Source organism: Rhineura floridana, chromosome 3, assembly GCF_030035675.1.
Source record: "Rhineura floridana isolate rRhiFlo1 chromosome 3, rRhiFlo1.hap2, whole genome shotgun sequence".
NCBI lineage: Eukaryota > Metazoa > Chordata > Lepidosauria > Squamata > Rhineuridae > Rhineura > Rhineura floridana.
Genome location: NC_084482.1, coordinates 229,039,349 through 229,065,901, shown reverse-complemented (window position 1 = coordinate 229,065,901; position 26,553 = coordinate 229,039,349). Strand labels below are relative to the sequence as shown.

Genomic DNA, 26,553 nt, shown 5'->3' with positions numbered 1-26,553 from the left:
TGCAATTAAATGTAAGCAAGCGTCAAGTGATGCACAGAAATGAAAAATCCTAACTTAACTGGTGGTGACTGACAGGAGAGAGACCTTGAGGTCATAGCGGATGCTTCAGTTAAGATACTGATGTTATAGCTGTGAAATTGGTGAATTCCATGTGAGGGATCTTTAAGACACAGATTGAAAATAAAACTGCCAATATCATAACAAGTTGAACTCCGCTTAAAGCTTTTTCCAAATTCAAAGCATCTATACATCTCTTCCTTTGAACGGATCCTTTGATGTGCCTGAAGGTAGCCATTCTACACTACAAGCAAGTATCAGGTTTGTTCCATGTATGCGTTCTGTGATGCGAAGTAAGGTGGCCACTCTGACTCAAGCTCTTTCCACACTCCAAGCATTGATAAGTTTTGTCTCCTGTGTGAGTTTTGTGGTGCAAAGTAAGGTGGTCATTCCGACTGAAGCTCTTTTCACACTCCAAGCATTTATAAGGTTTGTCCCGTGTGAGTTCTTTGATGCAAAGTAAGGGCGCTACTCCACCTGAGGCTCTTTCCACACTCCAAGCATTTATAAGGTTTGTTCCCTGTATGAGTTTTGTGATGCGAAATAAGGTGGCTACTCTGACTGAAGCTCTTTCCACACTCCAAGCATTTATAAGGTTTGTCTCCTGTATGAGTTCTTTGATGCGACGTAAGGGCGCTACTCTGACTGAAGCTCTTTCCACACTCCAAGCATTTATAAGGTTTGTCTCCTGTGTGAGTTTTGTGGTGCAAAGTTAGGTGGTCATTCCGACTGAAGCTCTTTCCACACTCCAAGCATTTATAAGGTTTCTCCCCTGTGTGAGTTTGTCTCTCCTCTTGTCTCTTTGCTCCATCTTGACTCCTCAGTTTCTGCTCCTGCACCTGCTCCTCAGCTTTTTCCAGTGATACTTTGGATGGTTCTCCCTTAGCCATGACCCCCCAGATGTATCCTGATGAAATGAAAAGGAAAGGTGATAAAGTGCTTTGGAGAAATCCTGTGAATATATTATGATTTGCATTTTGAAACATTTCTGGGAGCTCCATGGATATCAGAGTTTAACTGTCAAAGCTCGAGGCGTACGGAGTTATTTTAGCAGTAGGTGTTTGGTAACAGGCTTTGAAAACTGACACACACAGAGACAACTGTAACAAAAATTTCCTCTCTTGTTCCTCCAATTAACGTGGACAGCCCAGTACTTATGAACGGCTGGAATGTACAAACCTAGGATGGATCTTGTCTGACAGGAACATGGCCCTTTCCACTGCCAGAGGGCAGCTTGCATCCCCTCCCTCCCTCCCTCCTCCCTCCCTCCCAAAATGTTAGCCCCCTGTTACCTGCAACATGAGATAGTGCTGAAAGATGAGACCCCCAGGTCAGAAGGCACTCTGTGAGCTACTGGGGGAGAACAAAGGACAAGTACGAGTAGCTCTGTGACTAATGATGCAGCTGGGTCAAAGCCGCACAGATGTGGAAGGAGAGTCCGGAGTTGTACGACATACACAATAGAAACATGGAATGTGAGAAGCATGAACCAGGGAAAGTTAGAAATTGTCAAGCAGGAAATGGAACGCATCGACATTACAGTAATTGGCGTAAGTGAATTAAAATGGATGGGAATGGGACATTTTCAGGCAACTACAAAATATTTTATGTAGGAAATGATAAATTAAGAAGAAACGGGGTTGTTCTAATAGTGAGAAGTAACATAGCAAAATAATAATAATAGTAATAATAAATTTTATTTGTTAGACGCCTATCCGTCTGACTATACAGACACTCTAGGCGACTTACAACACAATTAAAATACAACCAACAATATACCCAATTATAAATTACAATATATAACATCTCTGATAACAACACAGCTCATATATACAACAGAAAGCTAATCCACTCCAAGATTATAGGCCTGCCTGAAGAGCCAGGTCTTTAAAGCTCTACGGAAACCTGTCAGAGAGGAAGCATGCCGGAGATCATACGGGAGAGAGTTCCAAAGGGTGGGGGCCACCACCGAGAACGCCCTCTCCCTGGTCCGCACCAGCCCAGCTGTTTTGGCTGGACAGACCGAGAGAAGGTCCTGTGAGGCTGATCTCGTCAGGCGGCCTGATTGATGATACTGGAGGCGGTCCTTCAGATAAACTGGGCTGAAACCGTTTAGGGTTTTAAAGGTCAACACCAACACCTTGAATTGAGCCCGGTAAACCACTGGTAACCAGTGTAGGTCTACTAACACTGCCGTGATATGATCCCGGCGACGGGTATGCTTAATTAAGCGTGCCGCCGTGTTTTGTACCAGCTGCAGTTTCCGGACTGTTTTCAAGGGTAACCCCACGTAGAGCGCATTACAGTAATCCAAGCGAGAGGAGACCAGAGCATGTACCACCTGTGGGAGCAGATGTACAGGAGGGTAGGGTCGTAGCCTCTGTATCAGATGTAATTGATACCAAGCTGCCCGGCTCACTGCTGAAACCTGAGCCTCCATGGACAGCTGGGAGTCAAGAATGACTCCTAGGCTGCGGACCTGGTCCTTCAGGGGCAATCTTACCCCATTCAGGACCAAGTCGATGTTTCCCAACCTTCTCCTGTCTCCCACAAGTAGCACCTCAGTCTTATCGGGATTCAGCCTCAGCCTGTTCTCACCCATCCATCCACTTACGGACTCCAGGCACTTGGACATGGTATCTACAGCCAATTCTGGCGAGGACTTAAAGGCAGGTAGAGCTGAGTGTCATCAGCATATTGATGACACTGCAGCCCAAAACTCCTGATGATCGCTCCCAGCGGCTTCACATAGATGTTAAATAGCATGGGGGAGAGGATAGAACCCTGTGGCACTCCACAATTAAGAGGCCAAGGGTCTGAAACCTCATCCCCCAATGCCACCCGCTGGTGTCTACCTGAGAGATAGGAACGGAACCACTGTAAAACAGTGCCCCCAATTCCCAATCCTCTAGGCGATTTAACAGGATACCGTGGTCAACGGTATCAAAAGCCGCTGAGAGATCTAGAAGGACGAGGAAGGTATATTCTCCCCTATCCAACGCCCTTCTCATATCATCCACCAGAGCGACCAAGGCTGTTTCAGTTCCATGACCAGTCCTGAAGCCCGATTGGAATGGATCCAAATAATCCGCTTCATCCAAGTATGTCTGTAACTGTTTGGCCACCACTCGCTCAATCACCTTGCCCAAGAATGGTAGATCCGAAACTGGACGAAAGTTGTTCAACTCTTGGGGATCCAAGGAGGGCTTTTTGAAGATGGGCTTTATCACTGCCTCCTTGAGGGCTAATGGCATTGCACCCTCTTTCAAGGATGCATTTACCACCGCCTTGATCCCTTTACCCAGTTTCTCTTTGCAGCTCATAATTAGCTGCAAAGGGCAAGGATCAAGCAGACAGGTGGTTGGCTTTACAGTAGAAAGCACCTTGTCCACTTCCTCAGCGAGGAGAGGCTGAAATCAATCCCATCGGACCGGAATGCAGCTGGCCGCCTCTGGCCTATTTTCTGTTTCCACAGCGCATGGAATCCTGCTCTTCAGGCGTTCGATTTTATCGACAAAATGTTTAATAAATGTGTCACAGGAAGCTTTAGAATGCTCCATGGGTTCCTGAGCAACTGGACCGACCAGGCTTCGGACCACTTGGAACAACCTCCTGGGACAACATTCTGCCGACGCAATAGAGGCAGCAAAGAAATCTCTCTTTGTTGCCTTTATTGCCACTTGGTAGGCAGCTATTGCTGCTCTAACCAGTGTCCGATCGTCTTCAGTGCGAGATTTCCGCCACCGGCGCTCTAGTCGTCTCACCTCCTGTCTCAGACCCCGCAACCGTGGAGTGTACCAGGGTGCTGTCTGAGTTCTGTTCAGGGGGAGAGGATGTTTCGGAGCCACCCGGTCTATTGCCCTGGAGATCTCCCTATTCCACTCCATCACCAGGGTCTCGACCGGGTGACCTTCAGTCAGCTCCAAATCCCCTAGCGCATTTAGGAATCCCTCAGATTCCATCAGGCGTGTGGGGCGGACCATCCTCATGGGTCCTTGAACCCTGCAGAGGGTGTGTGGCTTTAGGATGTCTATATTTACTCCAAAAGCAATTGGGAGCTATAATGCAAAGGCTGAGTGAGTGATATCAATGAGATTTCATGGGAAACCTATCGATGTAACCATCATCTAAGTCTGTGCTCCAACGGCAAACAGACAAGAAGAGGAAACTGAGAGATTTGATGCAGAAGTACAGGAAGAAATTAAAGGGAAATTTAGACCAAGAGTAGGGATGTTGAATAATCAACAGGGGAACACACTGACTAACTGAGATAAAATAAAAGGAAGATGGAAGCAATACACTGAAGAACTCTATAAAATAGATGCAAGGATGACAGATTAATTCACGGAGGAATCATATGATGAAGAACCAGAAAATTTAGAATCTGAGGTGAAAGCTGCTCTTAAAATACTTGGAAGAAACAATCACCAGGAGCAGATGGCATACCAATAGAATTGCTACAAGCTACTGAGACTGAATCTGTCCAAATTTTGACAAAACTTTTTCAACCAGTATGGAAGAGAAAACAATGGGCCACAGACTGGAAGTGTTCAATATACAACCCAACTCTAAACAAAGGGAATCTCAGGGAATGCAGTAATTTTTGAACTATTGCCTTAATATGCCATGCAAGTAAAGTAAAGGCTCTTACCGTATATGGAGCTAGAAGTGCCAGATGTCCAAGCTGGATTTAGAAAGGGAAGAGGCACCAGAGATCATATCACAAACATACGTTGGATAATGGAACGGAGCAAGGAATTTCAGAAGAAAATCACCCTGTGCTTTATAGACTACAGCAAAGCCTTTGACTGTGTAGATCATGAAAAACTATGGAACGCTTTAAAAGAAATGGGGGTGCCACAGCATCTGATTGTCCTGATACACAATCTATACTCTGGACAAGAGGCTCCCGTAAGGACAGAATATGGAGAAACCGATTGGTTCCCCATCGGAAAGGGTCTGAGACAGGGGTGTATTTTATCACCCTATTTCTTTAATCTGTATGCAGAACATATCATACAGAAAGCAAGATTGGACCAAGATGAAGGAGGTGTGAAAATTGGAGGGAGAAATATCAATAATTTAAGATATGCAGACAATACCACGCTACTAGCAGAAACCAGTAATGATTTGAAACGAATGCTGATGAAAGTTAAAGAGGAAAGCACAAATGTTCTCATGGATGAGAACGCAGACCTGATGTGCATTACGGAGACCTGGCTGGATGGGGCCTCAGCTCCTGTGCTTGGGGCCATGTGTCCAGCCGGTTTCCAGTACGCACAGCAGCCGAGGATTGGGAGGCGGGGAGGGGGAGTGGCAGTTATTTATCGGAAGTCCTTGATTTTTACCAGACCCCCTCTCCACGAGACCAAGTTTGTTGATTGCATGTACTGGAGGCTGGGCCCTAAGGGCAGTTTAGGGATTCTCCTTGTGTACCGCCCGCCCCGCTGCACAGCTGACTCCCTGACCGAGGTGCTGGAGGTCGTCTCGGCTGTGCGGGTTCTTTCCCCCAACCTTTTGGTTTTGGGGGATTTTAACCTGCATGCCGAGGTGGCTCTCACAGGAGCCCCTCGGGATTTCATGGAAACCATGACTTTCTGGGAACTGCACCTTAGCAACTTTGGGCCCACCCATGTAGCCAGTCATGCTCTCGACCTTGTATTTGCCTCGGGAGGGGGAGGTAGTGCTCTGGAAATGGGGGTTATTTCTTCAGACCCCATGTCATGGTCAGATCACTATCTGGTGAACATGGACCTCCTATTGCTGCACACCCTCCGCAGGGGACAAGGACCTATTAGGATGGTCCACCCCAGACGCCCGATGGAACCAGTAGGATTCCTGAACGCGCTGGGAGATTTGGAGCTGACCGAAGACCACCCGGTCGAAACCCTGGTGACAGAGTGGAATAGGGAGATCACCGGGGCAATAGACCGGGTGGCTCCAAAACGTCCTGTCCCCCTGAATAGAGCTCAAACCGCGCCGTGGTACACACCACGGTTGCGAGGTTTGAGGCAGGAGGTGAGACGACTAGAACGCCGGTGGCGGAAATCTCGCTCAGAAGACGATCGGACACGAGTTAAAGTAGCAATAGCGGCCTACCAAGTGGCAACAAAGGCAGCAAAGAGGGGCTTCTTTGCTGCCTCTATTGCATCCGCAGAATGTTGTCCCAGGAGGTTGTTCCAAGTGGTCCGAAGCCTGGTTGGTCCAGTAGTGCAGGAACCCTTGGAGCACTCTAAAGCCTCCTGTGACGCATTTGCAAAACATTTTGCTGATAAAATCGATCGTATGAAGAGTTCGATTCCGTACACCGTGGACACAGGAAGCGGGCCAGAGGTGATCCGTTGCGATCCGGTCTGCTGGGATCGGTTTCAGCCTCTTTCCTCTGAGGAAGTGGACAAGGTGCTCTCTACTGTGAGACCGACCACTTGTTTGTTTGACCCTTGCCCCACCTGGCTCATTGTGAGCTGTAAAGAGAGACTGAGCGAAGGGATCAAGGCAGTGGTAAATGCCTCCTTGGAAGAGGGGGTGCTGCCATCTGCCCTCAAGGAGGTGGTAATAAAACCCATCTTGAAAAAGCCCTCCTTGGATCCCCAAGATTTAAATAACTTCCGTCCAGTCTCCAATTTACCATTTCTGGGCAAGGTGATCGAACGCGTGGTGGCCAAACAGTTACAGACACACTTGGAGGAAGCGGATTATTTAGATCCATTCCAATCGGGCTTCAGGACTGGACATGGAACTGAAACAGCCTTGGTCGCTCTGGTGGATGATTTGAGGAGGGCGCTGGATAGGGGTGAATACTCATTCCTCATCCTCCTGGATCTCTCTGTGGCTTTTGATACCGTCGGCCACGGTATCCTTTTGGATCGCCTGGAGAGAATGGGAATTGGGGGCACTGTGTTACAGTGGTTCCGATCCTATCTCTCTGACAGGCACCAACGAGTGGCAGTGGGGGAGGAGGTTTCAGACCCTTGGCCTCTTAATTGTGGTGTGCCACAGGGCTCTATCCTCTCTCCCATGCTATTTAATATGTACGTAAAGCCGCTGGGGGCCATCATCAGGAGATTTGGGTTGCAGTGCCACCAATATGCGGATGACACTCAGCTCTATCTCTCATTTAAGTCCTCACCGGAGTTGGCTGTGGAGACTATTTCCAAGTGCCTGGAGTCCGTAAGTGAATGGATGGGAGGCAACAGGCTGAAACTGAACCCCAACAAGACCGAGGTACTGCTTCTGGGAGACAAGAGAGGATTAGGAGATACTGACCTGGTGCTGAATGGGGTTACTTTGCCCCTGAAGGACCAGGTTCGCAGCCTCGGGGTCATTCTTGACTCCCAGCTGTCCATGGAGGCTCAGGTATCAGCTGTGAGCCGGGCAGCTTGGTATCAATTACATCTGATACAGAGGCTGCGACCCTATCTTCCGGTTCATCTGCTCCCGCAGGTAGTACATGCCCTGGTCTCCTCTCGCTTAGACTACTGTAATGCGCTCTACGTTGGGCTACCCTTGAAGACGGTCCGGAAATTACAGCTGGTACAGAATGCGGCGGCATGGTTGATTAAGAACAGCTGCCGGCGGGACCACATCACCCCAGTGCTTGAAGATCTGCACTGGTTACCAGTTGTTTACCGAGCCCAATTCAAGGTGTTGGTGTTAACCTTTAAAGCCCTACACGGTTTCGGTCCAGTATATCTAAAGGAGCGCCTCCAGCATCACCAAGTATGCCGTCTGACGAGATCAGCCTCTCAAGACCTTCTCTCGGTCCCACCAGTTAAAACAGCTAGACTGGTGCAGACCAGAGAGAGGGCATTTTCGGTTGTGGCCCCCACCCTCTGGAACTCTCTGCCATATGACCTACGCCATGTCCCCTCCTTGGTAGGCTTCCGCCAAGGACTAAAAACATGGCTATTTCAACGGGCATACAGAATCCCTAGTTAATTTTAATAGTGTACAGATGTGGGTAACTTGATTATGTTATAATTGTACTTATATGTGTATTTTAAATTTTAATTATGTACGCCGCCTAGAGTGGCTGTTCACGCAGCCAGATAGGCGGCCTAAAAATATATTTTTTTTTATAACAATATTACTAAAACCTAACCCACCCCAAAGGATTGATTCCATCAAGGAAGCTACAGACCTGAGCTTACATGGTTTGAACAGGGTGGTTCACGACAGAATCTATTGGAGATCACTGATTCATAGGGTCGCCATAAGTGGTAACTGACTTGAAGGCAGATAACCCACACACACACCTGCACTATGTGAGTTCAGCTTTAATTGATCCAAGAGATCCCAGTGCCACACAAACTTATGTGGGAGGAAATATCCTGAAAAGGGGGGCTGTGATATTCAGTCTTTGTGCCTCATCCACCATTAGGAAAAGCCTGCAGTGGACCAGCCAAACAGCTTTATGCCTGAGAGGACCAATATCCTGGAGGTAAGTAGTGACTTAGGATCAGGTAGATACTTGAGCTAAAATGTGGGTTCCCCATTACCGAGTAAAAGGATTTTGAGGTGCTAAAGAAAAGCTGACTCTTCAGATTAGTGGCAGCAACAGGGGGAGAGTGTTGGTTGTAGGCCTTACAGTAAGTTAAAGTGGGCTCTGGCTGGGAAGTGCAGGGTGTGCTGTCCTAGGATCCCAGAATTATAAGCACTAGATTGGCCCCCAGAGTCTTCCTTTTTTTTTTTTTTCAATAATTTTTATTCAATTTTTCATAAAACATAGAAAACAAAATCATAAAACATTCAAAGACAAAAAACAAAACAAAACAAAAATGATTAAACAAAAAAAAAATGTTGACTTCCCATTTGTCACATATCAAATCAGTTATAGGTCTACAATATATAACAATCCTGTCTCTTAAATCATATTATAAAATCACTTTCCTCCAGTAGTTATCTTAATTAATCATCAAATCTCATAAACATTACTTTATTCTTTCCACAAAAAGTCAAAGAGAGGTTTCAATTCTTTAAGAAATATATCTATCAATTTTTCTCCAAATAAACATGTCAATTAATCCATCTCGTTAATAATTATAATAATCTTATTGTCATAACCATAGTCCAAATAAACATTTCGATTAATCCATCTCATCAGAATCTGTTAGGTCCAATAATTTCAATAGCCATTATTCCATTATCCCTATTAGTTCCATCTTCCATCTTCAATAGTCCTGTTAAGTCCAGTAATTTCAGTGTCCAATCTTCCATTATCAGTATTCCATAATAATCTTGCTGTTGTAACCATAGTCATATAATAATAGTCTGATGGGAATTTCCTCTATCCCAAATATTTTCTTGCCATCCATTCTGAATAAGTTGCTGAAATACTGTTGTAAAGTCATATCTGTGTTCTTCTTTTTTACAAAATGCACTGGCTCATCTCTTAAGAGTTTTTCCATTGTCACATGGCTGCAGTTAATTCCATAGATTTTCTCTATATCAAGCTCCATCACATCATTCCAGTCCAGAAGATTATCCAAGCCATTGATAACTTTGCCCCCAGAGTCTTCCTGTCTGGGAAAAGGGTGTACAGGAAATGATGGCAGCTCTATCGATAATCTGAAATGCATAGTGGGTCAGGTTTGCAAAGCAGGGGTGCCAGGAAGGGAGTAAGAAGGCTATCCTTAACCTCTCCTAATTCTAACAGAGCAGGTCGCCATCTCAGGAATCTCCTGCATGATCTCCTTGTACAGAGCTCTCTAGGCTGGATCCAGCTGAGCCCGTTCCTCCTGGGTGAAGTGCACTTCCTCAAAGGTCACCAGTCCTTGGAAGAAGAAAACCATTGCCTTCCTCATTTACACTCCCAGGCAAGGCGTGGACATCATCTGCCCTCCACTCGCACTCTGAAGAGAGATGGGGCAAGCGGGATCTTTCACAAATCATGCCAAGTCCAGATGGCATCTACCGGAGAGGTCTTAAAACAACCCAAATGTGACATTGCTGACATTTTAACAAAAATATGTACCTTCTCCCAAAGACTTGCTACCATATGGACTGGCAAATGTATTACAATTTGAAAGCCAAAAGGACAGAGAAGGTATCTTGGAAATTAGAGGCCTATTAGCTGTTCCGTGAAAAGTAGTGGGAAATATTATTAAAGAGATTTACCAAACATGGAGTGGAACACAGCAATCATGGGATATGAGGAAATATGCTTTCATGCATCAGTAAGTGTTTAAAGATCAGGAAGGAGAAACAAGGAATAAATGAATAGTTCTCCCAATGGAGGGATGTAAGAAGTGCCCTCCTGCCAATCATCCGGATTAGGACCTGTGCTTTTAAACTTGTTTCTAAATTTAATGGATTTGGGGTGAGAAGTGAGGTAACCAACTTTACTGTTGATATCTGGCTGCCCATTTGCTACCGAGTCACGTTCAAGGTTCTAGTTTTGGTGTACAAAGCCCTATACAGCTCGAGAGCAGGATACCGGAAAGTCCGTCTTACCCATTATATACCCAGTCTATCACTGCGATCTGCAGGGGAGGGCCTCCTGCAGATACCATCTTATCAAGAGGTTCGTTCTGCACAATATAGGAAATGGACCTTTAGTGTGGCGGCACCTGCCCTGTGGAATTCCCTCCCCTTGAATATTAGGTGCCATCGCTGATATCTTTTCGGCGCCTTTTGAAGACCTTCCTATTTCAACAAGCCTTTTAAGTTGAGACCAATCCCAGTCTGCATCTGTGTCAGAATTGTATATGTTTTTTAATAATGTTTTTAACCCTTTTTTAAGGTGGTTTAAAAAATGTTTTTAATGCTGTTTTGTTTTAATTGATTGTAAGATTTCTTTTTATGATGTTTTAAAGTGTTTTTAGTGCTTTCTTTGCCGCCCTGGGCTCCTGCTGGCAGGAAGGGCGGGATATCAATCAATCAATCAATCAACCAATCAATATCAAGTTCAGGGTGATTAAAATAAAGAGGGATTGTGAGGAACTCCAAAAGGAACACTTCAAGCAGTCTTGGGTATTAAAGAGCAAATGCAATTAAATGTAAGCAAGCGTAAAGTTATGCACAGAAGTGAAAAATCCTAACTTAACTGGTGGTGACTGACAGGAGAGAGACCTTGAGGTCATAGCGGATTCCTCAATTAAGATACTGATGTTACAGCTATGAAATTGGTGAATTCCATGTGAGGGATCTAAAGAACGATAAGGAGATTGCAGAGAAGCTAAATGAATTCTTTGCATCTGTCTTCACAGTGGAAGATATAGGGCAGATCCCTGAACCTGAACTAACATTTGCAGGAAGGGATTCTGAGGAACTGAGACAAATAGTGGTAACGAGAGAGGAAGTTCTAGGCTTAATGGACAATATAAAAACTGACAAATCACCGGGCCCGGATGGCATCCACCCGAGAGTTCTCAAAGAACTCAAATGTGAAATTGCTGATCTGCTAACTAAAATATGTAAATATGCATGTAAATATGCATGGGTTCCGGTTGGCGCTGAAGGAGAGCAGGGCTCTCATGCCTTTAACAGCTGAGTGGCAGGCAGATAAGCCTTTTCTAGTCCGGAACTAAAATTATGGGGAAAGCTTCACCTGTTTGATATTGTATTTGTCAGGCATCTTGTTACTTGTGTGTGACCCCCGATTGATCTTTGGGCTCTCCTCCCCCCTCCATCTGCAAAAGAGGGCGCACATTTGCTCATGAAGCGAAGGGCATGTATATTTGTGTCACTGTCTGTGAGTGCAGCAGAGGGGGTGATCCACATACTGTGGACCGGGCCCAGAAATTCCTCTGGACAGTTTGGCACCCCAGTTACCCCAGGGAAAGGCGTAGGAGTGGTGGGAGGCCAGGCCTTGAGGGAGGAATCCCAAGAGAGTAAGGAGTGGAGGAGGCCAGCAGCAGACAACCTGTGAGGCTGAATCCCAGGAAGCAGGAAGAAGCTGTGCCAGTAGGGGTCTGGGGTTTGGAGGTGCTCAGGAGAAGCAGAACCTGATCCCTGTTCCCTCATCCCCAATGTAAGAAAAGAAAGCGCGCCTCTCATCCTGCCTGCTCCAAGGGCCAGGAAGAGCTGCGGGTGAAAATTCTCATGTGTAGCCCGTGCATGCAGCAATTCTCGTGTGGGGCCCCCAGTTTGTAAAAATGTGACTAAGTCCTTGGAGGGGCGGCAGCAGAGTCCTCAACCTCATGCGTCTCCTCTCTCCCACCCTCCCCTCCGCCCCAAATTGCATACCTTTCTTTCGAGGCTCCCTCCGTGCAACCCCGCTCGCCAACATCGCCGCGCACGAAGAGGGCTCCGCGCTTCCAGCCTCCATTGCTCGCAGAGAGGCGGGGCAGGAAAGGGACGTCCCTCGGTTGCGCTCTTTCCTGCGGCTCCGTTGTCCTTTGTTAACCCTTAAAGTGGCTGGAGCTCCTCGGCTGCTTCGCAGGGAGAGCGTGGGGAGGCAGTCAGTCCTCACATGCGCTGCGCGCTTCCGGAGTTCCCAGCAGAGACAGGCTTCGTAATGGGAGGGGCTGGGGGAGCAATCAGGCTCTGGGCAGGTGAATGTTCCCCTTTAGCCGCTCTTCCTAGCCCTTGTCCCACCAGTGAGCTGCCTGCCTGGGCCGGGCTTGTAAAGGTTTTCTCCGGGAGGTCTCTCTGAGTCCCACAGGAGAGGGAGCGCACCAAGAAACAGGCGCAGCGATGAGTGGAGCTATCCGGAGCGGGGACACTTTTGCTGCCTTCAGTTCCGATGGCAGCTGCAGGGATCGCAGGAGGCATCAACTGAGACGCTGCTTAGAAAGGTGGGAGCAGCGGAGGGTTCAGCACAGTGGACAGTTCCTGGGAAAACCCGGAGTGGATTCCACTGCCCCACTGACATGAAGCCGCCTTCCTCCACTGACTGTCACTAGAAGCTAAAATGATGACACTGAGGTTATCATACTTTGGACACATCATGAGAAGACACGATTCACTAGAAAAGACAATAATGCTGGGAAAAACAGAAGGGAGTAGAAAAAGAGGAAAGCCAAACAAGAGATGGATTGATTCCATAAAGGAAGCCACAGACCTGAACGTACAAGATCAGAACAGGGTGGTTCATGATAGATGCTCTTGGAGGTCACTGATTCATAGGGTCGCCGTAAGTCGTAATCGACTTGAAGGCACATTACAACAACAACAACCATTAGAAGCTAAAATGATGAAACTGAGGTTATCATACTTTGGAAAGACAATGAGAAGACAGGATTCGCTCGGAAAGATAATAATGCTGGGAAAAACAGAAGGGCATAGATAAAGAGGAAGTCCAAACAAGAGATGGATTGATTCCAGACCTGAACTTGCAAGATCTGAACAGCGTGGTTCATGACAGATGCTGTTGGAGGTCGCTGATTCATACGGTCACCATAGGGTTAGGATTAGCAATAGTAGTGGTGACAATAATGACAATGAGTTTTTGAGCACCTCAAATAATAATATTTGCTTATTCTCCTGCCCTGGGCTCTGTTGGCGAAATTATTGTTTCAGGTTTTAATGAGCTCTCCAAAATGGCTGGGCCTCAGCTTTGTTATGCTTAAATATGCTTGTTGCTGAAACTTGGCTGTTTAAGATTGTGAAAGGAAATAGAGCAAAAGTTATAATCATGTGCCAAATGCTTGCTGACAAGGCCACATAGTATCCGGGGAGGAATAAAGGAAATAAGGAGGGGGGAGTTTAGAGGATTCTGAGAAAAATTATCTTGACATTTATATCTTGTAGGAATTGTGGTTACATGTTAATGCTAAGTAAGGAATATCTATGCCAAGTTAGTGTATTGAATGACATGTGCTGATATATAACCATGTGACAATTGTGTAATCTATGTAACCTTGAAAACAGCATATGAGACTGATGTGTGGAGCATGAAGGGGGGCTTACACTGAGATGTTACCTCTGAAGTAACCTCCCAGGCAATTGCTTGCAATAAAGCTTTTCTAATCAAAAGTATCAACTCGTTGTCTTGAGAGCTTGTTTAAGGGCTTCCCAGCCTTGAACAAGGCAGGAGTAGCCCAGCTGGGCTCCTGCAACAGCTCCTGTTTGGAGGAAGGGGAGGATAGGAATTTAATTAATCATAAACAAGGAAATGTGATGGTGGCTGTTTCACTGTTTTATAGTTATGTGGACTTAGGGATAATGGATTTTTTTAAGGGCTTATAAGGTTATTTTATTGCAGAAATGATACAGCGTTTAAACGGTTTTATGAGGCATTCTTTGCCTGGAAACTGGCAGTAAGTCCTATTGAGTTCAACGACACTTACTCCCGGGTCGGCAGTAAGTCCTACTGAGTTCAATGAGACTTACTCCCGGGTAATTTATGTGAGGGTTTTTTTGTTTTTAAAGAGAACCGCCGCCTGACAGGACTGGAGGCAGAAAGGGACTGCGCTTCCCAGCATGCCTTGCGGAGGGAGGGCTCGTCAGGCGGGGAGGGGGCGTGACTGTTCCTTAGGTGGGCGTGGAAATCCCCCCCTCTCAATCGAGTTCTATTGTATGATAAGCATAAGAGGCGCGGGAGGACTACACTACCCAGCGTGCCTCACGAGCCGAGCTACATCCGGCGTCCGTTCGTCAGGAGGCGTCTCCATTGGGAGGACTACGTTACCCAGCATGCGCAGGAGGAAGGGAAGCAGAGCCGCCGACTGGCGCGCTGAGGCACGCTGGGAAATGCAGTCCCTGCCGCCTGAGGGGAACTATTGCGAGGCGGCGCATTTGATTTCCCGCACCCCATACGAGCGGTTAATCCGAGGCACCGAGAGGGCTGTTCTGCGCCCCGCCATTATTCCTCATTCAGAAATTCATAAAACTATACCGCTCTCTCACAAAATAATCAAATTAAAAACAAGCAAACATTAAAAACCATCAGAGAAAGTGCTAATGAGCTCCACAGGCCTGTCAGCATTTTTTAAAAAAGCAAAGTCAAGAGACACCAAAGCGCCTCTGGGGAAACGAGCTGCCCTGGAGGGCTCCCAATTAGCCTAAATGGTTCACGTCTCCTGCAAGAGCAAAACAGGGAAGCCTCATTTATCTGGGAACTGTCCCAGCGATGCTCAGAAATACACCCTTGGGGACAAGTAAAGCTCTCCAAAAACGCAAAGGAGGCCTGGCAGACGCGGATAAACTGGGATCTACCTCAGAGAACAACAACAAAAGGGCAATTTGGTTTATTACCCGCCCTTCAACCTAAGGCCCCAAGGCAGCTCACAGCAATTTAAAATAGATCGCAGTCACAAAAATAGGACGGGTCTTAAATTATAGACAGTAATTATACCCAGGCGGTGCAGGCGAAAACATTTCTCTGCAACTTGAAAGCATTTTTTTGAACTTTACTTCAACAATAATAACATTTCTGACTTTGAGCCAGGTAAAAAGCCAATGTTAGATTTTCTCAAGGACTTTTGTTGTTGTTGAGGAAGTGTTCTGGGGAATGCATATTGTAAATGCAGAGCCTAACAGATGGGTTTAAGGTCCTGAAAAATCCCCCCTGGACAGGAGAAAGCCATCTAGTGCAGGAGATAGATCAGGGGGTTCCCAAACTGTGGACTGTGGTCCACCATGAGCTTCATTCGGGTTATCCACTTTGTGTCTCTGGAGCTGTGGTTGAAGATTGGAGATGGAACATCCACCGCATTAAATACATTGATTTTTAATTATAATCTTTAATATAAAAGCAATAAAATACAATTAAAAATCACACAGCATCTACCACAGCTAGGGTTGCCAGGTCCATGGCCTGAGACTGATCCTGTATCTTAGGAGAAGAGAAGGTCAGCCGAGTGCAGGTGTTCTTGCAACTTTGTAATGGCAAAAACCACAAGGTGGAATTCTCCCTCCCCTCTGCACAACTTTTAGAGATACAGGAGATCACTTGGAGGCTGGGCTAGTAAAGTCGCTCTTCCAATGAAAAGTTTTCCCACATTCTGAGCATATAAACGGTTTCTCTCCTGTGTGCACTCTTTGATGTGTAGCAAGATTCCTCTTCTGCCCAAAGTTTTTTTCCATACTCTTTACATTTATATGGTGTCTTTTGAGGTCACTCTTCCAACTAAAACTTTCCCCACATTCTAGGCATTTATATGGTTTCATATTATTTGATGTTGTTTAAGGCTGTTGCTCTGACTAAAGGTTTTTTTGCATTCTGAGCATTTCAATGGTTTCTCCTCATTGTAAATTTCATAATGCAGATTCAGGCTTGATTTACTAGATAAGACGTTTTCAGCCAGAAGGAACTGATTTCCTTGGCGACATTCTTCTTGGACTGGAATTTCATGGAAGACAGTCACTTTGGAAGAAATGGATTCCTTCTTCCACTTCTGTTTTGTTCCACTTTTCCGTTTGAGCTGTTCATCCTCATTTTGACTTTCCCACCCACCATCTGCAAGAATAAAGAGAAAAACGTGATGAGAGATAAATGGAGCTTCAGATCAGGGAACAAGACATATTCCTTGCCACTAAGATGTCAGATTGGAGAAGATATGTAGGGTAAGGAGGCAGATCCTGTTGAGTTTATTCAATAGAGCATCACATAACAGAGCTGTTACCTGCTGTTCTCTCTCCTTCCTTGGAACGCTGGACAAATGGATCTTCTCCTTCTTCCAGCTTGCAGATAAGGCCATGTTTGGGAACCAGACGTTCTTCTTTGGATGGTTACTTCTGACACTCTCAGGTGTTATATTCAGGGATTCTAAGCTAGCATGTCTCCACGCCCAACCTCCAACTTAACCCATGAAGGTTCAAAGGAATGATGGCAAGATTATGAAAGTCCAGAAGTAAGATAGCAAGGCCTTTCTAATTTCTGCCTGTATAAATGTAGGAGAGTTACAAGGACTGGGGTTATCGCTTGCAGCCAAAAGCATCAGTAGGTCATAAGAATGTGGCTGTTGTTTGCTCACAGTTATGGGCTAGCCCCATGTTTAATGTATGTACATTTCCCATCTCAGAATCTTTATATTGTATGCATTAATCCTCGTGTACAGAATATTATACATCCAGGTATGCAGACCTCCTCATACCGTCCAGTCAAGCCTTGAAAAGCACAAAAGGCAAAATGTTTTCTGCTCCCCCCCTTTTTTCTAGTTCTGGGCAGTTGGCCAATCTTTTCTGGGGTTATCGCTTGCAGCCAAAAGCATCAATAGGTCATAAGAATGTGACTGCTGCTTGTCCACCATGCTTTGAAATCGTATTAGGAAGGCAGTCACGGAGAGGAAGCCAACATAGCACTTCTTGGCATCAACAGAGGAGTCCTTTTTCAGACCATCCCACTTACTCCCAAGTGATGCCAAAAGGCGGCCTCCAAGATTCAAGTTTGAAGCCGTCAGCTGTGGCTACAAAGAGGTCACCAGGTATGGGCTGAAGACCCCACAATCCTGTCAGGGTGGAAGAGAAGGAAGCAATCGTTTTACCATTTAGGGTTTTGTGTACATTGCCTTGTGAGCTCTGATGGGAAGAACTATTACTTGTTGGTAAATAGAGCATTCTGAGAAACCCAATCAGCCACTGTCATGTTCACTGGTCCCTAAAGCGCCAAAGCAAAGAGGGATCCTTACCCAGAGAAGCCAGATTCCCATAATTCTCTTCCATGATTTCCCTGTGCATGGCTCTTTGGCCCGGCGCCAGCAGAGCCCACTCTTCCTCTGTGAAACAAACAGCCACCTCCTCAAAGGTCACCAGACCCTGAAAGAAGATGAAGGAGGAGGAGAGTTTCTCCTGACAGGTAATGTAACAATCCAAAAAGATAGCAAAGGTGAGGAGGCGGAAGGTTTTCCTGCAGGAGTCAATGCTCCCTCAGTAACGTTCAAGCCCTGAGCAGGCAGCTTTGACAGATGTAAAAGGAAAGCGGAAGATGTGCAGGGGGCAGAGGCATCCAGGCTCAGGTCCCCAATGATTCTTGTCCTACCTGACCACGTGACCGAGCAGCAACCATTTCCACTCCACCACAAATTGGAGAAGGCCTGGAAGGACTTGCCACTGGAGTTCCACTGCATCCTTTGTCGGCATTTTGCATTTCAGTTCCTTGTGTGCAACCCCCCCTTTCCTCACATTGGCTCCTAGGCACAATTCAAAATGCTGGTTTGGACGTTATTATTCTAAACTACTGTTTAGTCACTATTTATTATTTTTAATGCACAGGGGATCTTGTAAACTCCTTCACTCTTCCCTTAAACGGATTTTTTTTAAAATCCTAAAATAAAGACTTAATGTGTTTAATTTTTAAGGAATTTTTAAAATATGAGGCAAGGTAAAGGGCCTTTTTTGAGTTGATGATGACAATTTCAGTACAGTAATTGTGCAGTTTTATAAGTGTTAGTGATTATGAATTTTTGTACTATTTCTTGTAAAGCAGTTTTTTTAAAGAGTGCTATATATATGAGCTAATAAAAATGTTGGCGTTATTTATTTTAACATCTCGAAGTATTTTCAACTTTTTTTCCTTGTTTAATTTGATGGCTGTTGTATTTCGGCTTGAGGAAGGGATTTATTCCGAGTTGCCTAGTGGACTTGATGTTTGGGCTTCCGATTGGGGCATCTGGTTGGCCACTGTGAGAATAGCACACTGGACTTTAAGGGGCCTTTGGCCTGATCCAACTTCAGGACCTTTTCTTATGTTCTTACCTGGAAATGTGGCACCTTCGCTATTCTCCTGCATGATCGACCTGGTCAGCAGCCTCTTCCTGGTATCTGCTAGAACCTTAAAAAGGGGTATCGCAAACATGTGTAAAAGAATGCAGGGACACCCCCCAAAAAGGACAGGTGATGGGATTTGTGTTTTTAACGTGTGTTGATGGTTATCTTCAAAGAAAATATGACCTTTTCTTTCGTATTGCACTTTTCAAAAGAGAAAGAAAATATCCCTTTTATTTTGTATTGTACTAGCATGTCCATATTGTTAAAAAACCCAAATAGCTTATGGAATCAGGCAATAGGGGAGGTTTCTCCAACAGACAGAAAGGACTTTTTACATCTCTCAGCAAATTGCCTCACAAGAGCCAGTACCTCATTGCATGGAGCACCTGCTCAGTGTTTTGCCCCACAGACAAGTAGGGTGACTTACAACTGGATAACTCTCAGAGAGAGAGAGAGAGAGAGAGAGAGAGAGAGAGAGAGAGAGAGACCTTACTTGATCGCAGTTTTTTCTACAGTGCAGTTTATTTTCAAAGCAAAGTTATTTGGGACTGAATAGGGATCAACTGACTTGGCCTCCTTGCCCGGGTACTTCCTGTTTTCCTCAATGCTGTTTGAAACTGAGCCTGGGATACTTTGTCAGCTGAGTCTGAGAGCTAGACTCTATCACATGCTAGCCCTAAAATGTATACCCGGGTTGGCTCTCCCCACAGCTTCTGTTGCACCCAAAAGATTAGATGGCACCAACATCATTTCCCTTTCATTTAATTTCACAGTCCCTTCCCCTGCCCCCAAGTGTCTTGGGCTGTCTCCAGGGGGACACACCCCATCAATTCAAAGACACTAGCTTAGGGGATCTGGGACACCACTTCTTTAGATGAATCCCAGAAAAAGAAAGCAGGCAACTTGTGGGGATGTTTATCACCCTGTTTCACAGGGATGAAATACTCTGTCACCTGCTCATTGCCTTGCTTCTTCTGCTTTGCCTGGCTCAGGAGGAAACCTTCAGCCAGGGCTACTGCTTGGGAACTGGTCTCTGGTCCACACTGTCTGACCCAGCTCTCCATTTCCGGGGGAAGGATGGCCAAGAACTGCTCCAGAACTACTAGGTCCAGCATCTGAGTCTTCATGTGCCTTTCTGGGTTCAGCCAGTGACAGCAAGGGGCATGGAGTTGGCTGCACACCTCTCTGGGCTCTGCAGCCTCTGGGTAGTGGAAATGCCTAAAGTGTAGGCACAGCTCATCTGACCTGTGGCTGTCCAAACTTAGGATCTTCTGCACAGTTCCTTCCCAGAATTCCCCACAGTTCCCCAACTGGTTGGCACAAGGGCTTCTTCCTGCTCCATACCCTGTGAGGCAAGGCACATCCATTTTATCTCGGTTCAATTGCAGCTCCCAACAGGGTCAAAGGATCTTCTTCCTAGGAAGCCACCTTTTATTCATAGGAGCAGAATTGCGTGAAGACTCTTACTGTAGTGTCCAAGCAGTGGACACTTGAAGAGGCACAATTGGATGCATCCAGTGATCAATCTACACTTCTCCCTGGGGGAAAGGAAGCAAACCCCAAGAATCAGAGAAACATTGACACCCCACCCTTGCTGCGGAGAAACACCCTCCACTTTTCATTTAAAAAGAAAAAAAATCCACCCAGAGAAAGAGTTCAGAATAACTCAACAACTCATGTCCTGGCCTGTGGACACTCACAAAGTCCAGTGAAGTCAGTGTGTTACTGAGCCCACAAATGTAATTCACACAGTTTACCAACAAGAAAAGGTTTCACGCCTTCTCCTCCTCTACACTCAGTTCACTTCTCTTGATAGAATGGGGGCTGGTCTGTCTCTCTTTCTCTCTGGCTATACATTTGGAAAAGCCACAGGACTTTGCCTTGTGCTTGGCCAGTTTATCCCTCCCTCCCACCCTCCCTGGTAGCAGTTCTGCAATGTTTGAGGCAGAGAAGGGTCTTCTCTCCCAGCTCAGTTACAGCTGGAGATGCTGGGAACTTACCCTGGGACCTGGGAACTTACCCTGGGACATGCAAAACAGATGCTCTGCCACTGAGCTGTGGCCCTTTCCCACAAGGATTAAACACAAGCTGCATCTCATAAGAACATAAGAAGAGCCTGCTGGATCAGGCCAGTGGCCCATCGAGTCCAGCATCCTGTTCTCAGAGCGGCCAACCAGATGCCTCAATGGGAGCTGGTGGCATAGCAGGGAGAATAGATTTATTCACAAAATAGTAAACTATGGTTTCTAGCAGAAACCAATAATGATTTGAAACAAATGCTGATGAAAGTTAAAGAGGAAAGCACAAAAGCAGGACTACAGCTGAATGTCAAGAAGACTAAAGTAAGCAGGGCTGTGGAGTTGGAGTCATGGAGTCGGAAGCAATTTTGGGTGGAGTCGGAGTCGGTAGAAATGTACCGACTCCGACTCCGGCTTCAAAATAAATTTTGATTGACAAATTTTTAAAAATATCAATTCAAAATGTCAAAGAAGCTTCCCATGAAGTCACCTGTAGTTGAGATTTCACCATTACTCAAGATGGAAAACATTTTGTGTGTCAGTGTATGACACAGGACCCAGATGAAGACAAATGCTATGATGCCAAGATCAGTGTGTAACCCCTATGGGTTATATTGGTTTGGTCCAGTGGGTGGAGAAACCTTATGGAAGGATTGTATTAAGGAGTTGAGTACAAACCGTGAGGAAGCTGAAGAGAAAAGGAGCTGTTAATGCCAGGGAGTAAGGACTAGGCCCTCGTCCCCTTGAATTAGGTAATGAGGTTTTACAATTATGTGTGAAAAGGGGAGGGAAGAGTAAATTAATTCTTTTGTGGCTTTATGTATTTGAATTTAAATTATATTTTATTTAGGGCTTTGAAGTTTGCAATTGGAAATTTCCAAATTTTCTCTACTGGACTTTCTGCAAGCAACTTCTTCAATTATGTCTGGCTGAATGCATTGGACTTTGGGAATTATTATGTTAAGAAGATATATGATATATTCTGTTGGCATACATGGTGTTATGTTCCCTTCAATTATTGTTTAAATATATATATATATAAAACAAACATTGTAATTGTGTTAGCAGTATTCGTTTGAACGAGCCCCATAGGACCCAAGAAAGAGGTACAAAAGTGGTGCCCAACCAACGTGGGGCTCGAAGTGAAATTGCAAACATAAAATTGCTGTAATGGAGGTGTGCAGAAAGTTGGGTTTTGATCTGCACAGAACTGTATTGCTGACTAATGTAGACCATGGGGATGAGAAGGGTGAGGTTCAGAATGCTGTACAAAAATATGGTATTGTCACTAAAATGCAAGAAATACAAGGAAGGGGTAAAGAAATGTTGCTGTGTGAGTTCCAGACTCCTAGTGCTGTTTGTAGGATAGGGAGGGAGTGCTGGAATAAAAGACTGCATGGGAAATGGGAGGTAATTCCTGTAGATGCAGAAGTCACAGCATTTTTGGGTGAGGAAGCATGTGATAATTATGAAAGAAGCACTCTAATAGCAACCTCTACTCCTGCAATAAATCTTTCCCCTGCATTGCAACAGCAACTGTTAGCTAGAGTTTTGCAAAGAGAGGGTGAAACTGGGGCTGCAGTAGCAGATCTTAGAGTGAAACTTAAAATGTTTTCAGGACTCATACCCAAACCAGCTGGGGAAATAGATTATGCTGTTTGGAGAGTGCAAGCCAGGGAACTACTGGAAGATGGCAAAATCTCTGGAAACATAAAAAGAAGAAAAATCATAGAGAGTTTGCTCCCACCTGCATTGCATGTAGCTTTAGGAGCAGGAAGGAAAGCTACAGCAGGAGAATGTTTTGCAATATTGGAAACAGCGTTTGGTAATATAGTTTCAGTTTCCCAGCTAAGAGCAAAGTTTTATGAGACTTACCAACACGTTAAAGAATCTCCTTCAGGATACTTAAATCGATTGCATGCTTTGGCTATGGAAATTCTTGAAGAAAAGGGGATAACAGAAGAGGAGTTTAATCTGTATGTACAGGAACAGTTCTTTAGAGGTTGTTGGCATGAGGCTTTGCTAACTACCCTCAAAATCAAAGGAATAGGCTCTGGCAGCAAGCCAAGAGGAGTGCCTTATGTAGAACTCCTCTATGCAGTAAGATCTTTAAAACGGGAAATCCTTGATAAACAAGAGAGAAAACTTAAACAAGAATTGCATGAAAGGGGAAGGCCTAAAGAGGCAGGGCAAATTGAGAGGGAAGTAGATTGGAAAACTAAATATTTAGAAGCTGAGAGAGAAATGGCTACGCTCAAATTGTCTGCTCAGCAGAGAGATCTCAGGAATTCAAGGTCAGTCTTTCCTCAAACCTATAGTGAAAAAAGAAGATCTGAACCAGCTAGAAGGCCTAACAGGGAATTATGGTGTTTCAATTGCGGATTAAAAGGACATTTTAAGAGAGACTGTATTAATGAACCTAACTCAACTCTAGTTCATCAGAATTTAACAAACAACACAAGGAACCAGAAGCAGACAGCTGCAAAGGAAATTACTCAGAGCAATGTTGCCAATCAGTGCGCCTATAAAAAGGAAGGATTAACTGAATGTGAAAGGGAAATATTGCAGGAATTGATAGGACCAGAATGTAATGATTATGTATATCTGGATGGGGCAAAATGTAGTTGTTTAATAGATACTGGGTCCCAAGTAACCTGCGTATGTGAGACATTTTACAAAGATCACCTGTCTCATAGAGAGTTGCATCCCATTGGTGATATACTAGCAATAGAAGGAGCTGGAGGTCAGCTAGTGCCTTATATAGGATTTGTAATGCTAGCATTGCAGATTCCACATGATGATAAGGACAGGGAGGATGGGTATGAGATTCTAGCCCTTGTATGTCTTGATCAGCGCATGAACCAAAAGGTGTCAGCTATTATTGGAACGAATGTACTGAAACGTGTAACAGAAGTTCATTTTAATCCAGTCTTCCAGCCCTCTAAACCAGATAGACTTGCCATATCAGTGGAGGATGGCTTATAGGCATTTTTCAAGAAGCCAGAAGTTGGGAGAAGAAGATGGGAGTGAGATACGATTACAACGAAGGAAACCTGTTAAAATCCTAGCTGGTGGATCGTGTACAGTGTCAGGTATGTTACAGGTGCCAGGACGAGGCCCAGAATCCACAGTCCTTCTGGAAGACCCAGAAGTAGTAGCAGGGCCAGGAGGGTTAGCTGTTCTTCCACAGATCGTGAAGCTCACTGCTACTAATATGAGAATAGGAGTGCATATTAAAAATTTAACAGCAAGGGATATTGTGTTGAACCCTCACACAATAGTGGCTAAGGCTTGTGAGGTGGAATGGGCAAAGGCCCTATGTATGCAGAATTCTGTCACAGCAAATAATAATAAAGGAGAACAATCCTCACCTCTTAACTTTGAAGCTTCAACATTGAGTGAGTCTGAGCAGAATAGAATTTCACAAATTATAGCGAGTGAAGCCCCAGGAGTTTTTGCAGCACATGATTTAGACCTGGGCAAGGTCTCGGGTGTGACACATAGAATTGAATTAACAAGAGATGTGCCCTTTAGAGAAAGAACCAGGTGTGTTTCACCTGCTGATTTTGAGGACTTAAGAAGACATCTGCAGGAATTAGTTATGTTGGGGGTCATTGAAGAAACCAGCAGCCCGTATGCATCCCCAGTGGTATTGGTAAGAAAAAAATCTGGAGCGCTTAGGATGGTGGTAGATTATAGAAAATTGAATAACTTAACAAAGAAAGATGCCTACCCCCTACCTAGAATAGAGGAGACATTTGCATTGCTTGCAGGATCTAAGTGGTTCTCTGTCTTGGACCTGAAGAGCGGATATTATCAAGTTCCTGTAGAACCGGCAGATCGTCAAAAGACAGCTTTTACCACTCCATTTGGTAATTGGCAATTTAAAATGATGCCCCAAGGCCTGACAAATGCTCCAGCAACTTTTCAACGAATGATGGAGAATGTTATGCATGGCTTAAATTTAACTGAAGTAGTTGCGTTTTTGGATGATTTGATCATTTTCTCAGCCACCCAAGAAGAACATGAGGAAAGGCTTCTAAAGGTATTGAAGAGACTTCATAATTATGGACTGAAATTAGCCCCTGCCAAATGTAAGTTATTTCAAACGTCGGTGAAGTATCTGGGCCATGTAATATCTGCAGCAGGGATAGAGCCGCATAAAGAGAAAACTGATGCCATTACCACTTGGCCAGTGCCCAATACTCTTAGGGAGCTTCGGAGATTCTTAGGATTTGCTGGCTAGTATAGAAGATTTGTACAGAGATACTCAATTTTAGCTAAGCCATTAAATTCTCTCTTAGCGGGGAATCCTAAAAGTAATAGAAGTTCCAGGAACCAATCTCTCAAACATAGATGGGATACTAGTTGCCAGAAGGCCTTCGAAACCTTGAAACAAAAATTGACTACCGCACCAGTTTTGGGGTTTACTGATTGGAGACTTCCATATATATTGGATACAGATGCCAGTACTACTGGATTAGGAGCAGCATTATACCAGATCCAGAATGGCAATCTTCGTGTCATTGCTTATGCCAGTAGAGGATTGAGTCGTAGTGAATGCAATTACCCAGTGCACAAGTTAGAGTTCCTGGCTTTGAAATGGGCTATTTGTGAAAAAATTCATGATTTTCTTTATGGGGCTAAGTTTAAAGTAATGACAGACAATAACCCCTTGACATATGTGTTAACTTCAGCCAAACTAGATGCTGCAGGCCAGAGATGGGTGTCAACCCTGTCCTTATATAAGTTTGAAATTGTCTACAGATCTGGACGGAATAATATAGATGCTGACTTTCTCTCCCGGAAACAAGAACATGTTCCTATGGAAGATGAGGAAGGAATCAGACAAACAGAGCGGATCGCCAAGATGTTGTCTAGAAGCCAAGAGGATCCTAAAATCTGGAAATCATGGGATGCGGCCATGTGCAAAGCAGTCATTCAAGTTCAGGCACTCTCTTGTGACCAGTCTGCATCCAAAGAGTCGAGAAGAAACAGCAATCTTATTGAAACATTACCTTCCTCAGAGGATAGTATTCGAGAAGAATATGAAAATCAAGGATGCAGAGATGATCTATTTTATGAACAGGGTACTAATCCCCCAGATTGGAAACGGCTGCAGAAGAAACATAAGTATATGAACAAAGTAATAAAATATTTGGAACAAAATCATAAACCTACCATAGATGAGGAGAAATATGAAGAATACGAGACTAGACTTTATCTAAGAGAGTGGCATAGACTTTTCTTATCAGATGGCATTCTTTATCGGAAAGTACAACGGAGGGGAGAGGAAGTGGAGCAATTGGTGATCCCTTATACCCATAGGAAGAGAGCTTTAGAAGGAATCCATGATGAGATGGGCCACTTTGGAGTGGAAAGGACTTTGGAATTAGCACGGGATAGATTCTTTTGGCCTAGAATGACACAAGCAGTAGAGCAGAAGTGCCGTAATTGCGAACGTTGTGTACGAAGGAAGGCTAAGGTGGAGAGAGCAGCTGAATTAGTCAATATTAAAGTGTATGCTCCCTTGGAATTGGTTTGTATAGATTTTCTGACTCTGGAACCTGATGCAACAGGTATTAAAACCATTTTAGTCGTCACTGATCATTTTACAAAATATGCTCAAGCTTATCCCACTAGAGACCAGACAGCAAGAACCATAGCAAACACCTTGTGGGAAAGTTTTATTAGTCACTACAGATTCCCTAGAAGAATTCATAGTGATCAGGGGGCAAGTTTTGAGTCAGAATTAGTTGTAGAGTTGAGTAAATTGGCTGGGACTAAGTCACATACCACACCATACCACCCTAGAGGGAATCCTGTAGAGAGATTTAATCGTACTCTCTTAGACATGTTGGGAACATTGGAAGCAAGTAAGAAAACT

General features: G+C 44.9%; 1 protein-coding gene across 1 annotated transcript; it reads right to left on the bottom strand.

The window, feature by feature from the left end:
• Positions 1–26: 26 nt before the first annotated feature.
• Positions 27–19,775, bottom strand: LOC133379105 (zinc finger protein 287-like). Its single transcript, XM_061613716.1, has 7 exons — positions 19,602–19,775; positions 18,637–18,712; positions 17,571–17,657; positions 17,291–17,390; positions 16,397–16,399; positions 12,244–12,524; positions 27–964 (listed from the first exon to the last, which is right to left on the bottom strand). The coding sequence occupies exons 1-7, from the start codon at positions 19,773–19,775 to the stop codon at positions 480–482; spliced, it is 1,206 nt and encodes a 401-aa protein (XP_061469700.1). The 3' UTR covers positions 27–479.
• Between the last annotated feature and the right edge of the window lie 6,778 nt (positions 19,776–26,553).

What these genes read in the sequence shown, in the direction of transcription:
- LOC133379105 (XM_061613716.1), bottom strand. Translation starts at nt 19,775, where the DNA reads ATGAAGACTCAGATGCTGGACCTAGTAGTTCTGGAGCAGTTCTTGGCC. An exon ending in CGAAGGTGCCACATTTCCAG is followed by an intron (nt 17,658 to 18,636) that starts GTAAGAACATAA and finishes TTTGTTTCACAG; the next exon opens with AGGAAGAGTGGGCTCTGCTG. An exon ending in GAGGGAGCCTCGAAAGAAAG is followed by an intron (nt 965 to 12,243) that starts GTATGCAATTTG and finishes TCATTTCATCAG; the next exon opens with GATACATCTGGGGGGTCATG.